At 40.6% G+C, this 16,107-nt stretch overlaps 1 protein-coding gene across 1 annotated transcript in view; it reads right to left on the bottom strand.

The window, feature by feature from the left end:
* LOC307156249 (ATP-binding cassette sub-family C member 12-like) overlaps window positions 1-16,107 on the bottom strand; it is a gene marked incomplete at both ends in the record, with an annotated part of 30,954 nt that overhangs the window by 13,526 nt on the left and 1,321 nt on the right. Inside the window, 13 exons of the mRNA XM_079867543.1 lie at window positions 1,682-1,885; window positions 2,060-2,132; window positions 6,220-6,344; window positions 6,425-6,496; window positions 6,583-6,789; window positions 7,116-7,223; window positions 7,761-7,909; window positions 8,006-8,153; window positions 8,252-8,425; window positions 8,637-8,873; window positions 14,059-14,206; window positions 14,433-14,579; window positions 15,944-16,083. Of these exons, the coding sequence (XP_079723669.1) occupies window positions 1,682-1,885; window positions 2,060-2,132; window positions 6,220-6,344; window positions 6,425-6,496; window positions 6,583-6,789; window positions 7,116-7,223; window positions 7,761-7,909; window positions 8,006-8,153; window positions 8,252-8,425; window positions 8,637-8,873; window positions 14,059-14,206; window positions 14,433-14,579; window positions 15,944-16,083 (1,932 nt within the window). The remainder of the gene's footprint in view (window positions 1-1,681; window positions 1,886-2,059; window positions 2,133-6,219; window positions 6,345-6,424; window positions 6,497-6,582; window positions 6,790-7,115; window positions 7,224-7,760; window positions 7,910-8,005; window positions 8,154-8,251; window positions 8,426-8,636; window positions 8,874-14,058; window positions 14,207-14,432; window positions 14,580-15,943; window positions 16,084-16,107) is intronic.

Genomic DNA, 16,107 nt, shown 5'->3' with positions numbered 1-16,107 from the left:
ACCTATGGAAAAAAGATATTTGAAGTGTAATTTAATTGTTTAGTTGGTCTCACGTCCCGTTGAATAACACGGGGAGGCGGGGCTTATGACCTATATTAGGACCAGTCACCGGGGGGCGATCGAGACTTTTCAGGGCTTGTGCGGCACGCTTGGTCGATATTATGTATGAGGAATATACATTTCGGTAAGTTGTACTGTATCTTTCAACAGTGTTCATTCGTGTTTATTTACTATTAGCTAGAGATGATTGGTTCACATGCCACTAGAGATCTTCACGTCACATTTACAAACGCCAAAACGGTATTTATTGTTTGAATCTCATACAAAAATTGACAGAATCTGAGAGCTGAGATTTTTTATATCATAAGTAACCTGCTCTGTCTAGCTGTCGGTCTCCGTGTCCTCTTTGCTTGGTGATTTTTCTGTGCGTGAGAAAATAGATGTGTGGCGTGAGAGCGTGTGGAAAGTGTCAATTGCGGTGTCTCACGGTGAATGCGGGAGGGTTGGCAGTATGAGCAAATATTTATTCCACTAACTCAAACAGAAAAGAAGCCTGCAAAGCAAATGATTGACAGCAGGGCCGGCCCGCGGCATAGGCGGTATAGGCAAATGCTAAGGGCGCCACTCATCCATAGGGGCGCCAGAATGTGTGAACGAGTGTATTTTTTTTTTTTTTTTTTTTTTTATAATAGGCTAGGCTACTATTTTAAAACCATTAATTCGAAATACTACCAAATAAAGCAAAAAAAAAAAAAAAGTCCGGCTCTTCAATCTTCCCCCGCCCATCGAGTGCATGAAGTGCGTCAGAAACAGAGCGCGTGCGGGATCAGTTGTTGGTAATTTGTTGTGTAGCGTGCCCGACGCCGCATCCAATGTAGACAGCACTGCTTTTGTTAACACACAGCTCGTAGAAACGGGCCTGGAAGCTCGCGCCAGTTCTAGACACGGTGAATGTGAATGAACAATTTATTGCATAGGAGTAAGATACTATAATTTCATGGCAGTTATTTTTACCTTAAACTTAATGTTAGCAGTTGTTCTGAGTTCTGAGTCCCCAGACTGTGATTTTGTAACAATCATGTCAGTTTTAAGACGCATTTTTTATTATCACTTTTTTATTAATGTTTTACTCTACAGTTGTGCAGTTTTGGGGGGATACAGTACAGGCCAAAAGTTTGGAAACATTACTATTTTTAATGTTTTTGAAAGAAGTTTCTTCTGCTCATCAAGCCTGCATTTATTTGATCAAAAATACAGAAAAAAAATGTAATATTGTGATATATTATTACAATTTAAAATAATTTGTTTTCAATTTATTATACTTTAAATTATCATTTATTTCTGTGATGCAAAGCTGAATTTTCAGCATCATTACTCCAGTCTTCAGTGTCACATGTGACATCCGGTCTATCACATGATCCTTTAGAAATTATTCTAATATGATGTTTTATTATGAGTGTTGGAAACAGTTCTGCTGTAATGTGTGTGTGTGTGTGTGTGTGTGTGTGTGTGTGTATATATATATATATATATATATATATATATATAATGCTAAATCATGAACACAATGACAGGGTGAAATGGGCTGTGATGGGGCGCCAGGTAAAATCTTGCCTAGGGCAGCAAATTGGTCAGGGCCGGCCCTGATTGACAGTATGGATTATGTTGTGAGAGAGATTACCTGCAGCTGATGAGTGACCAGAATGACGGATTTGCCCTTCAGCTCTTTCTTGATGCATTCCTCAAAAATGTGCTTCCCAACGTGCGCATCGACAGCAGACAGAGGATCATCCAAAAGGAAAATGTCTCTGTTAGAATACACCGCCCTGGCTAAACTGACTCTCTGCTTCTGCCCACCTGAAAGATTAATTCCTCGCTCTCCAATCTTGACACACACACACACACACACACACACACACAAGCAATATTATTATCCCCATACATTATATGTATTGCTTTCAACTGTACTCCTTAGTATTATAAACATTTAATGGTTAAATAAAATAAAAAACAAATAGTAGTATCTAATCAGAGTGTTGGTGAGTATGTGGAAACGGACCTCTGTCTGGTCTCCATGTGGAAGTATTGCCAGATCAGGTTTCAGACAGCAGGCATGAATAACACGGTCATATCTAAAACACAGCAAACACATAACCGCTTTTCTTTAGGTTCTCAGTACAAAGGTCAATGTTCAACAATTTGACAGATTATAAAGCAGCGGAGACTGTGACCAGAGCCAGAAATTTACCCCATTACAAGCAATTAAAAAACACACCATAAAGCGGTTCACTGTCTTCATGGCTATAAAACAGGATCTGGCAGATTACATGTGTTTGAAAGGTTAGGGGCAGCTTCATAGGAGCATAGTAGGACTGACACTGAGGTTAATTAAAACTTGCCATTTCAAGACGAATGGATTAGTGGTGTCTAAAGAGTCCTTGCTCACTAAATTCACACTTACCATGGGGAAATAATGTCAAGTTTCATACAAAACTACTCTTTTACACTCTAATATGACATTGATCTGCTTGCTATTTAGATAATATTTACATCTACAGTATCAGAGAGACACATACAGTTGTTTGACGGATTTTTCGCGGGTCATTTCAGATTTCGCCACATTGACCAACAAAAAGCTTGACTTCTGTATGAAGCACAGCTCACACATTGCTAACATACTGTTGACAATAGACCATGGACCTTTTTTTAATGTGATCACTGTAGCGTCTAGACCAATCAGACACACACAAATTATTAATTTATTTAAAGGCACACTATGTAGCTTTTCAACCTTCATAATATATTTCCAAGACCCTTGTGATGTTACATCGACTTACAATAGGTTGAATGACACGTCTGCCATAGCCTGACGGGGTCTGTATCGCTTTTACTGGCACTATGTAACTTCAGGGTTCGGGTAGTAACCCGAGCACAAAAAGAACTACAAAATTCGACTGCTTTACGGCATACGTCACTTCCCCCACCACTTCCTCAAATTTGGACGTGAGAGGCCAACCAGCGTTTGTTTTCGGCTTTCGTGCGTATGTTTTTGTCATGGGGGCTTTTTACACCTGGCCACTTCAAGCGTTTTCTCAGATGGGATAGCTATCCGATCGTGAAAAGACCAGGTGTAAATGCCCTCCGAAACGCATTTGAGACGGATTTGAATCCGATCGCTCAAACCACTTCAGGAGGAGGTCTGAGACTAATTCCAGACGAAACTGGACAAGTGTAAATGCATCTGGTTGTTGAAATATGTAAATTGTACTCCTCCCAAAAATGCAACAAAAAAAAAACGTGTGAGAGCGTGTTATAGGCTATATGTTATAGCCAGATATGACAACGCTACTGGACGCATCACCGCAGATGAGCAACTGAGCATTCATTAAGCCAACGTGTAAACTATCTCAAATCACAGTGAAAGTAATCATCATTAAAAGTAAAGAAATTAAATGATCTTACCAGGGCTGTTGCTGCTGCCCTCTCTTATTGCGGTCTTTGATTTTGACATTTTATCTGATGATCAATAAAATGCAGCTCATATCTGTTGCTTTCAGTGACGTGCACTCCATTAAATCTGCATATAGCGCGATAATTGAAGATCGGATTTAAATCCGTTTCGCAAAAACACATTTATGTGACGAGGTGTAAATAGAATCGTTTTGATAAATCAGATAGCTATCCGATCTGAGAAAACGCATGAAGTGACCAGTAAATAAATCTCTTATTTGTAAACTTGTTTGCGTTCTATGTAGTAGCGCTTGCTTGTAGTATGTCATTTTTTTACGATGCTGTTCATTCATCCATTGTTGATAATTAGACCAGTCCAATAATTTCCACATGTCTAGCTAGCTTTCGATAATCAGAGCTGTTAACAGACTTGCTAACAAACACTCGTTTCTCTTACGTGTTTTTTGTGTTATGTTTTATTGCCTAGCTTGCCTCACGAACTAGTTCGGGGGGTATTTACGACAGTGCAAGTATTCCACAGCGACTCTAGGGGTCTAGTAGTTTGACAAAAACACAATTTCTACATAGTGTCAAGTCAAGTCAAGTCAAGTTTATTTATATAGCGCTTTTCACAACATAGGTTGTATCAAAGCAGCTTCACAGTAATAAATTAAAACAATACATCAATGTTTGTTTCTAGTGGAACGTCCACGTTTGGTAATGCTGATCAATAGTATCGTTGATTGATTAATTAAATTAAATAGTGTGCCTTTAATGAATAATCCAGCAAACTCACTCTCCCAACAAAGGCCTGTGAAACTTCCCCCAAAACTAACATCACAAATGAAGCTAACACACTGGCAGGGCGCGGTGTCTTGTTACAGGACACATTGAGACTGATAAGAGTTTTACGACCCAAAGGAATTTCCAATCAAATTACATATTCAAATGCCCTGCTTGAACAATAGGTCGTAAAAATATCCCCCAAAGGGAAATCTTCTCATTGGCTCTGACACTCCTCCACAGGGTGTTACTCCTTCACCCTTTAAAAACCCAAGATCAGCTCTTAGCTCTCTCTTACTCTTTTCTGGAATCCTGACGTGAAGAAGATGCTGAACTGGGAGTTTCTAAGGACCACCAAACTTGTACCAGGCTGCGGCCTTGTCTTTCCATTCACCAAAGATACTCTGAAAACCACTGGCTCTCTCTCATCAAGACCACATCAGCAAAGATCAACTGGAGTCTCAACAGATTGCATCAGGACAGTTTAATTCAAATGGGCGAGATATGCAAGTATCAAACTTAGTCTCATTATTTGATACATTAAATATCCTTACCCCTTTTAAGAAGGGCGTGTTAGAACTAAACTGATGGTTTGCTCAAGGCTGTTGATCTGCTGAATTTCAACAATGCTATAATTTCTTGCTTTCCTGTATTCTGCTTCAGCTCTCTTTCCCTTGGTAAACTGTATGCATGTATGTGTGTGTATGCTAGAGTAGTTTAAGTGTTTAGACTAGTTAATAAAATCTTGTTCATGTCACACGTAAAGTTGTCCGTGTCTCAAGCTCATAATAGGCTCTATGCACGAACGCTGCTGACGTATTGCCGGTAGGATCTCAGCCGGCGTCTTTACTTCCGCATAGCGCGTTCTATAGGACAATTCACTTTAATAAAATTCATTTTCTCAGAAACGGAGACAACGATTTTAGAAACTGATTCGCTAGTCGGATTTCGCGCGATATGAGAGAATACTCACCCTCAAAGTTGTTGATGTAGCTCGAAATTTATAATTTAAAGAACTTCTCTTTCTTACTCATATGTGTGACCGTTAACTGCCCCACAATATTGTTAACATCATTCACGTTAACCGCTGGAAGTTCTTGTAAACAGCGACTGTAATTTGCCATTATCTCCACCTACTGCAAAAACGGCTTCTGACGCAGCACCGGATGTAACTGGGCGGGCTGAGACAAAACGCGGAAGCGATCGTGCATAGAGCCTATTAGAGTCAGTAATCATATAGATTTTTGCTACTGCTCTTAGTAGTACTGTAAATGAAGAAAGACATTTCCCATGCCCCTGAAATGAACATTTCTTAGAGTTAATAAACAATTAATCTTGAGTGTTCACGGGACAAACAGGTTAATTGATTGGAATATTAATTTACGACAGTAAGTTAATTATATTAACTTATCCAAATATTCATAATCAATTATAACCAGTTATTATTGATTGTTAATATTTAAAATGGCTAATTTGCTACACCTCATTAACTGTGAGATATATTTATTCATCAGCTCAATTTGTGTTACACATATGAGATTATTTTTAAATCACTATATCTTCATGAAAGTTTTCCTTTTACCTTTTTACGTAGGTCAGGCTGTAGAAGATTTATCAAGATCTATTGTAGCTAAAAAAAAAAAAGTCATGTGTAATTTCATTGCTTTAGCACATGACTGTACGTTTTCGTCTTCGTTCAGTTTAGTGCCGTTTATCACTCTAAATCATCCACTGTTCTCCATTAAGCTCTCCTCTTTTGGCCAATAAAGATGATAATATGATAGACTTTGTGTTGGCATTTGGCCTCCAGTAAAATGTGATACTGTAACTTCAGATGTGGGTTTAAAAGTAAAACTCTGCCTGTTTTTGATTCTACATTTTAGTAATCATTTTACTGTGCAGAAGTGAACTCTCCCGGCGCTTTTCAACAGAATGTTCAAAGAATGTGCTTTGACCAGTTTTGTTTTTGGTGTTCTCTAGTTTTACCTGGTTTGGTCAAATGGTTCTCCCATGAGGATATTGTCCCTTACAGTCCCGTGGAATATCCAGGCTTGCTGGGAAACATATGCAAATGTTTCATTAGCTGATACAGACCCACTCACAAGATGCATCTGCAGGAATAAACGATTATACTGTCAGTCACACCTCATCACATGTGTCTTGGACGTAGAAAAGACAGGTGGTGCCACACCTGCTCAAGAATACTTGATATCAAAGAGGTTTTTCCACTTCCAACACTGCCACACACTCCAAGCAGACTTCCCTATAATTGAAAAGAGAGAATCATTAGTCTCGTGTAGTGTCAGGACACATATAGTGCCTCACATTATAATATTATTCATATCACACCTTTGAAAGAGTGAAGCTGATGCTTCTGATTGAAGGTTGGGAGTGTGACTGGTGTGTGGCGCTTTGAGAGGGATCTTGTGGTCTTTCAGTGGTGTTCATGTCATCTGGTAGGCTCCAAGAGAATGAGGCCTTTTCCATGACCAGCGCCAAGTCCATATTTTTATCCTGGGTAAGATAACCTTTGGGGTTCTGTACCAACATAAGTTTCTGTAGAGATGCATTATCATTAAATATTCTGTTATTTGCATCGTACTGCAGAGGCAAATCAGGAATTCAATGTAAAAGACGTGATTGATGCACTTTAGAGTATCAAGTTACTGCATGTGAAAATATATTTTCCACACACTTATCTTTATTTATAACTTACACATATGAACAATATTTACATCTATCCCAATATGTCCTAAACCAATGCCTAATTAGAGCAGATAATGGGGCCAAAGGTACAAATTCGTAGGGAAAAGGAGGAACTCTTTAAATGAGAGAAAATTATCTTTGAGTTTGATTGAGAGAAACCCGTGAATGAGTCCAACCTTGAGTCTCGCCAGAGCCACTTTAGCCTCAGCAACAGCTTTAACAGAGAAAGGCAACAAGCCCATAGATATCTTCATGCAGTTAAATACAGAGATGATAGTGTACGCCTGTGGGGAAACAGAAAACTCACCTCTTTCATCAAAGTTTCAAGTACATCAGAGTCATTTGCCAGTTTACGTGATGTAGGGAATTACAACAGTTAAGCCAGTTAGGACAGAACAGTGCTTTGAACAGAATTATTCAAATACAAAATAAAAACAATAAATCGATCAATCAATAAGTAATGATGTTTTACACATGTACACTACCATTCAAAAGTTTTGGGTTAGTAAGATTTTAATGGTTTTGAAAGAAGTCACTTATGCTAACAAGGGCTGCATTTATTTGATTAAAAAACAACAACAACAACAACAAACAGTAAAACAATAATATTGTGAAATATTACTACAATTTAAAATAGCTTCTTTTTTTTAATACATTTTCAAATGTCATTTATTGTTGTGATGGCAAAGCGGTTTCAGAAATCATTCTGATGAGCTGATTTGGTGCTCAAGAAACATTTCTTATTATCATCAGTGTAAACTTATTACAGGTAAAGTGTAAACTTATTACAGGTAGTGTAAACTTATTTTTTTTGCACTCACAGTAGAAGGTTGAAGAGGCAGATTCAGTGCAATGTGGACAATGAAGGTGAGGACGGTTGCCAGTGTGGGGGCTATCATTGTTAAGACTCTGTTTAAACTCTGAACATAACCAGCCTTTTGTAATAGCAACTTCTCATTTTTCCTAATATCTATAAAAAAAAAAATAAAAAAAAAAACAAGGAAAGAATGGGTGAGAGAAAACACAGAGATGGATGGATGGATGGATGGATGGATGGATGGACAACCTGTGATTGTTTTCTCAAAAGACTCCTCCCACGCATACATCTTAATGAGCTTGATGCAGGTCAGAACCTCATTCATTGTGCGAACACGTCTGTCTGTCACAGATACCGTCCGCCTTCTGAACACACCAATCAGCCTGGCAATTGACAACTATAGCGCACATACAAACAGACAGGGAAAATACTAAATATTACCGAGACGGGTAGATCTCGAAGATGTGTTACACAAAACAGAAAATACCATCACACCTGTATTGGTAGGAACACCAGGTAGACCAAAATTCCAATTAGTGCCGTGAATCCCAGAATAAAGCAAGCATATATGAAACATATGATCAGCAGAAAAGGAACAAACAGCAGAAACGTTCCAAACAGGACCACCTCAAACATCCGATGACCATCACTCGTCAACACGTTTATAGTCTGAAACGAAACACAGAAATAATGCACACAGCAGTTTATGACAAACACTATTTGTATTATATATATATATATATATATATATATATATATATATATATATAATTTAGGTAATTAAAAAGTGGTTGGAGTACTAGAGTAAATAAATAAAATTCCTTAGAGTACCAATAAATAGATTGAGCAGACAGTAAAGTGGCAGTGTTCACTGGTTTACCTCTCCTACACTGATGCTGGTGAGATTCCTGAGAGAGATGATCTTCTTGAAAGCAAGCATGTTGAATGCTCCCTTCACTCTCACAGCGGTACGCAAATTCACAGCCCACATGAGTGACGCAAAAAATGCCTTGCTGAATTCAGACACGAACAGAGCCACGCACACGCCAACGCCGTGCAACAGTGTGTATGCCTCAGGCTGTTCCACGTAGTTCAGGATTTCATACACTAGAACTGACTAGAAGACACACCAAATGTAAAAATAACATTCAAAACAGACCCATGATGTGAGGCAGGAACAAAAACAGCACTGAATGCAGTTTCAAATTTAATTGGAACTATTTTATTCTACTTTATTCTACTTGACAATATAAATGATTTCATTAAGGAAATAGCATGCCTTTATAATATCATGCTTCATATTTTTCTCATGGTTTTTTATACATGAAAATATACAGATGCTACTATATTTTTACAAGTGGGTCCCTCAAAAGGGGATTGACTTTATAAACTAGAAAGCACTTTAAAGCATTAGTTCACCCAAATTTTCCATTCATCAGTTATTAACCTGGAGCCGTATGAATTACTTTTATGATGGGTGGATGCGCTTTTTGGGTCACTCCCATTATAAAGTCCCATTTTTTTTTTTTTATATAACTCTGATTGTGTTTGGCTGAAAGAAAAAGAGACACATACACCCAGGATGGCTTGAGGGTGAGTAAATTATGGAATAATTTTCATTTTTTGGGTGAACTAACCCTTTAAGGAAAATAAAACAATATGGGCCCGGTTCCCCAAAGCGTTCTTATCGCTAAGTAGTTCTTAACCTATTCCTTAACCTCTCTCTTAACGTTATGGCACGATTCCCGACACATTCGTACGCAAAGTATATATTCTTTAACCCATTTAATCCCGAATTTTTCTCAGAAACAAAAATATCCAAATCATGTGTCATTAGTATCCCTTTGAAACAATCAATCATAATTTTTTTAAATTTTCATGGAAAAGTGTGTGAAAAAGTGTGTTTTATGATCGGTCACAATTGTGACCGGTGGGATACTGTGTTGTATCAACCATTGGACACACTGAATATAGGTCTATTTGACCTGTGCAGTGTCTTTGTGTGTGTGTGTGTGTGTTTGTGTGTGTGTGTGTGTGTGTGTGTGTGTGTGTGTGTGTGTGTGTTTTTGTGTGTGTGTGTGTGTGTGTGTGTGTGTGTGTGTTTTTGTGTGTGTGTGTGTGTTTGTGTGTGTGTGTGTGTGTGTGTGCGTGCATGCGTGCATAAGAGTGTATAAAATCCTTAAGATACTATCTTGAGGCCACGGGATAGTATCTTGAGGCCACGGGATAGTATCTTGAGGCCACGGGATGGTATCTTGAGGTCACGAGATGGTATCTTGAGGTCACGGGATAGTATCTCGAGGCCACGGGATAGTGTCTCGAGGCCACGGATAGTGTCTGGAGGCCAGGGGATAGTGTCTGGAGGCCACGGGATAGTGTCTGGAGGCCACGGGATAGTGTCTCGAGGCCACGGGATACTGTCTGGAGGCCAAGGGATAGTATCACGAGGCCACGGGATAGTATCTCGAGGCCACGGGATAATGTCTGGAGGCCACGGGATAGTGTCTGGAGGCCACGGGATAGTGTCTGGAGGCCTCGGGATAGTGTCTCGAGGCCACGGGATAGTATCTCGAGGCCACGGGATAGTATCTGGAGGCCACGGGATAGTATCTCGAGGCCACGGGATAATGTCTGGAGGCCACGGGATAGTGTCTGGAGGCCACGGGATAGTGTCTGGAGGCCACGGGATAGTGTCTGGAGGCCACGGGATAGTGTCTGGAGGCCTCGGGATAGTATCTTGAGGTCACGGGATAGTGTCTGGAGGCCACGGGATAGTGTCTGGAGGCCTCGGGATAGTATCTTGAGGTCACGGGATAGTATCTGGAGGCAAAGGGATACCATCTCGAGGCCACGGGATAGTGTCTGGAGGCCACGGGATAGTGTCTCGAGGCCACGGGATAGTGTCTGGAGGCCTCGGGATAGTATCTCGAGGTCACGGGATAGTATCTGGAGGCCACGGGATAGTATCTCGAGGCCACGGGATAATGTCTGGAGGCCACGGGATGGTGTCTGGAGGCCACGGGATGGTGTCTGGAGGCCACGGGATAGTGTCTAGAGGCCACGGGATAGTGTCTCGAGGCCACGGGATAGTGTCTGGAGGCCTCGGGATAGTATCTTGAGGTCACGGGATAGTATCTCGAGGCCACGGGATACCATCTCGAGGCCACGGGATACCATCTCGAGGCCACGGGATAGTATCTTGAGGCCACGGGATAGTGTCTGGAGGCCTCGGGATAGTGTCTGGAGGCCACGGGATAGTGTCTGGAGGCCTCGGGATACCATCTGGAGGCCACGGGATAGTATCTCGAGGCCACGGGATAGTGTCTGGAGGCCACGGGATAGTGTCTGGAGGCCACGGCATAGTATCTGGAGGCCACGGGATAGTATCTCGAGGCCACGGGATAATGTCTGGAGGCCACGGGATAGTGTCTGGAGGCCACGGGATAGTGTCTGGAGGCCACGGGATAGTGTCTCGAGGCCACGGGATAGTGTCTGGAGGCCACGGGATAGTGTCTCTAGGCCACGGGATAGTGTCTGGAGGCCTCGGGATAGTGTCTTGAGGTCACGGGATAGTATCTGGAGGCCACGGGATACCATCTCGAGGCCACGGGATAGTATCTCGAGGCCACGGGATAGTGTCTGGAGGCCACGGGATAGTGTCTGGAGGCCTCGGGATAGTGTCTGGAGGCCTCGGGATAGTGTCTGGAGGCCTCGGGATAGTGTCTGGAGGCCTCGGGATAGTGTCTGGAGGCCACGGGATAGTGTCTGGAGACCACGGGATAGTGTCTGGAGACCACGGGATAGTGTCTGGAGGCCACGGGATAGTGTCTGGAGGCCACGGGATAGTGTCTCGAGGCCAAGGGATAGTGTCTCGAGGCCACGGGATAGTATCTTGGCCATTTAGGACATTTTGATGGTTTTTTTTTTTCAGCTTTTCTTCCTAGACCACTTGTGCGTGTGTGTGTTTGTGTGTGTGTGTGTGTGTGTGTGTGTGTGTGTAAAGTTAGGTAGAATTAGTTAGCTAGCTAGTGTGTGTGTGTGTGTGTGTGTGTTTGTGTGGAAAGTTGCAGTAGGTAGGAAGTTAGGTAGCAGCAGAATTAGCTAGCAGAATTAGCTAGCAGAATTAGCTAGCAGAATTAGCTAGCTAGCTAGTCTTCCTTGGGTCCGTGAGTGTGTGTGTGTTTCTGTGTGTGTGTTTCTGTGTGTAAAATTAGGTAGAAAGTAAGGTAGCAGCAGAAAGTAAGGTAGAACAGTTAGCCTATGTGTATTACATGTAGATACAATGGGTTATCCCACCGGTCACTATTGTTGCCGTTGACATGTTTGTGAGTTCTATGACCACATTAAATAAAGTTGAGTAATTGCAAATGCATATATCAATACTAGACACCTTAAACATGATGTGTACCAAAAATCTATGTCCTATCTTTATTTTAACATACTTTAATAACCTTTTCTTTGGGAGCTTTCTTGCTGCCATCCTCTTCTCTTGGCGCAAACAGGAAGTAAACAGCTCTGGTCATGTGACAATTTACAGTAAACATGCGACACTGCACATATTTCATTGAGACCCTTTATTATTTCAATATCTGCTGGAAATGCATTGATAGATCATTCAGTAACATTTTTATAGCCTTAGAAATGAAACATTTTTTTACGGTCACTATTGTGACCGGTGGGATTAAATGGGTTAAAGGAGAACTCGGCAACTCTAGCGAACTCTAGTCACTTCTTCGCTGATTTTCCCTTTTGTTGTCGCATGTTTTCCCCACGAGCTCCCCCTACAGCTGTGGGGGGGCGTATATGTCACAACACGGACGTAAAAAACTCACTTGCGGCGGCCTCCTCCCCCTCTCTACCGCTGCTCATGTGCGTTTGTTTTGATCGGAGCAAGCCAACTGTATCGTGTGGAGCTATGTCTACCGAGGTGGGTAATCTGGTAATACATCATACATGCGTGTGTGTTTATGTCGAATTGCCGTAAAGCGATTCGTGTTTCGCGCTCGTTCTCGTTCTCGTTCTCGCTTCTCACGAGACTTCCAATTTCTATTTTGCCGGGACGGCAGTCCCCAAGTTGCAAGGTTGGTTTTCCGCCTGGGAACGCTGGGGGGAGCGGGGAAAGTCACCAATATAACCAGAACAGGTTGTTTAACCATCCAAATGATTTCTAGACAGTTGTATTAAGTTAAAAAAGTTACCAAGTTCTCCTTTAAGTCACACTTTCGTAAGGTTGGTCTGGACCACTCTTAGCTTTACCTTATCACTGTTGCAGGTCTATATGAATATAATTCTGAAGTTTTAATACACCCAGACAGAATTCAATTAGGTTAATTCAAGTGTTTTCATGCAAAGAATAAAAATGTCATTACACTGATTGTTGTTAGATTTTTAATTATATTATTATACAATATTATTAATTTAATTAAAACGCTCTTTTAAAGGCCAGTGAAAGCATAGGCTACTGTCAGTTAAGTCCTATTCGGACGCTAATATTGTTTCTCATGGGCTTGTATGGTATTTTAAACATTTATAGGGGTCAGTCGGTGATTTTAGTGCTGCCCGAATCCATAATATCAGTGTTTTTTTCTCACCCAACCCATGTAAAAATCCCTGTCCAAATTAGTACCTACTGTTTTTTGACAAACAGGTTGTGTGGTAATTTAATTGCCGTCTGAATCCACATCTCTGAGTTTACAAGAGATTCAAAATTCACGGTTTAAATCCTTTTTGATCACTGCCGAGCACCGTACGCAAGATGTAAACTTTTATTACTGAAATGCTGGAAAGTATTTACAAGAACAATATTTCATCGCAGCTCCACCTCAGCGCACAAAAATGGGAAAGAGAAGAAAGCACGTAAAATTTTTGAAAAGGTTATTGTGGCAGCAATATATGTTACAATTTTAAAATATGTAGGCTAGGCTATTATAGGCTATTATAGTTTGGATTATTTTAATAAGTGCTAATAAATGTAATTTCAACTATTTCTGAAGTGCTTCATTTATAAAGATCACCGCTTTCTCACATAAACAGCCCCTGCACGAGAGAATAATTTATTCTCGAGCCATCGATATCAACCAATTCAGCAGCATCGCCACGGACAGCGCCGGGTAACGTCGCACGTAAGAAGGTATATCTTAAGCAGCTTCCTAATGTATAGTTCGGGGAACACACTTAGGAACATAAACAACTTTGGTAAGATATAGCTTTCAAATCTTCTTAGCGCGCTAAGAGTGAGTGTTATCGGGAAACCGGGGCCTGTTTTATTGATTATTCAACTGAATGATACAAATTTTACATACCGGACCAATAAATACAGCAAAAGTAAATAGGATTGAAGCCAAGAATGACACTATTAATCTTGTCTTCTGAAAACGAATGACCACAGCAGGAAGAGATGCCTTCTCCAGGCCCACACGGGCAACTTCTTCCTCCCACAGTCTCTGGAACCTGAACACAACAGAAATCACAACCTCTTTTCATTTTTTGAAGATAGTTGTTTTTTTGCCCACAAATACTGTACATTCTCCAAGACTCATCCTGGCTTCAGAAAAACATCCTTAGACCTCAGACAACGAGTTAACGTGTGAGTTAAAGTGCTACACTGCAGCAACTCATCCTGTCGAGACTTCCTGAACTAAGCTAAGATTTAAATGAAAGATTATGAAGAGAATACCTCTCTCCATTGATGTGGGCTCCATCATGAGGCGAGAGCGAGGGAAAGTCCTCATTTAACCGATTCCTAAAGAGCCTCCACATCATGGGTGTCATCCATGCAAATGTTGTGAAGGAGAAGAAACCAGCGTCATCAACTGGGTGTGAGCTGTGCAAAGTTAGAAAATGTACATTTGACATTACATTATGAAATTATCAGACATTTGGAGATTCAGAAATGTCACGTGAATAACAGACTTGTTGATAAAAACAGAAAAAAAACTGAGCATTAGCAATCATGAAAACAAAGGATCTTTTGGTTTTTCTCAGATCTCTTGATGAAATGGACAGATCACTTTCATTACTGAAATAAAAAATATATGCTTATAATATGTAAAGACCACCCATTGGTCCAGCGGTGTGGGCGAAGGGATAATGCGTGTATGTCTTTTCAGCGCTCCAGTGAAGTTCACTTAATTTATTGGAATTTAGTTTCAATATTACTTTAGCTCTGCGCTTAATCTGACTCCAATTTCAAATGATAATCAAATTTAGATTGTGTTTCTGATTAGAAAATAGTCATAAATATTGATTATGACTTAATTTAGATATTTGATTATTCTGAGTATCCATATTTTCAATTATTCATTCATGCCTACTGCTCCGTTCATATGCGCCTTTAGTTTGACCTATCCTGGACACAGAGCTGCGGGAGCACCAGCCTCCTCATAGTCTACTACAATAATGAGTTCAGAAAACTTCAGAATAAATCAAGATGTAACATTTATTTCTCAGGTAAAAAATGTGTCATGCCAATTACACAAGTAAATGATTAAAAGCCAATTCAGAAATAATAAATACATGACATCACTCAAATATTACTCCAAGAGTAAGAAATGCATTCCTGACAGAGACACACAGTGGTGTGAGTGTGGAAGCGGACACATCACTGTATGGGGGATGATCCTGGTTACAAGTTCCCCAAGACTGCTCTGCCACTTCCCCTTAAATACCCAGACCAGAACAAAAGGGTTATACTAATATATATATATATATATATTTTAGAGTTTGTTTTGGGTCAATTCATGTCCCCCAGGGGGTAGCACCTGGTTTCGGGAGATATCTTGAAGAGACATCACCCAGATAGGAGAAACAGGACTCTCCTAAGTTCTCAATCTTTCTCATTAAACCAATGACTGCAATGAAATTAAGACCATTTTACCAATCGCACTGAGACACTTAAAATGATGCCAAACATGAAAAGGAAAAAACAATAGATTCACAAGATACATCATATGTGATATATAGACACTTTCAGTGAACTTTTGGTGACTCGACTCAGGTGGAGAGGAAGGAGGAGGGAGAGGGGGATGCAGAGATAAGGAAGGATAAAAGTGTGGACAAGACAATGTCCTGTGCTCTTACATTGTGATCTCCTGTCCAGGGTACATTTTGTTGCTTTATTGCAGGGTGTCTTTTATCTCAACTAGCAGGAAATTCAAGTCTTACAAATATGTTGAGAATCTGTTTTACTGTGAGCCAAGAAGGAACGGAATGAGGGCTTTCAAGCTTTGCTGGTACTTGTGCTTCTTAGGGGGAGGTTCTGGTTCCCTGCAATCTAGAAATGGAGGATCTTCAGGAAAGGCACTCGTGCTGGTGTCTCTTCTTTGTTTCTGCACAATAAGATAGATATGGAA

The sequence above is a fragment of the Squalius cephalus genome, assembly GCF_949319135.1.
Source record: "Squalius cephalus genome assembly, chromosome: 3".
NCBI lineage: Eukaryota > Metazoa > Chordata > Actinopteri > Cypriniformes > Leuciscidae > Squalius > Squalius cephalus.
This window is presented reverse-complemented; position numbering and strand designations above follow the sequence as displayed.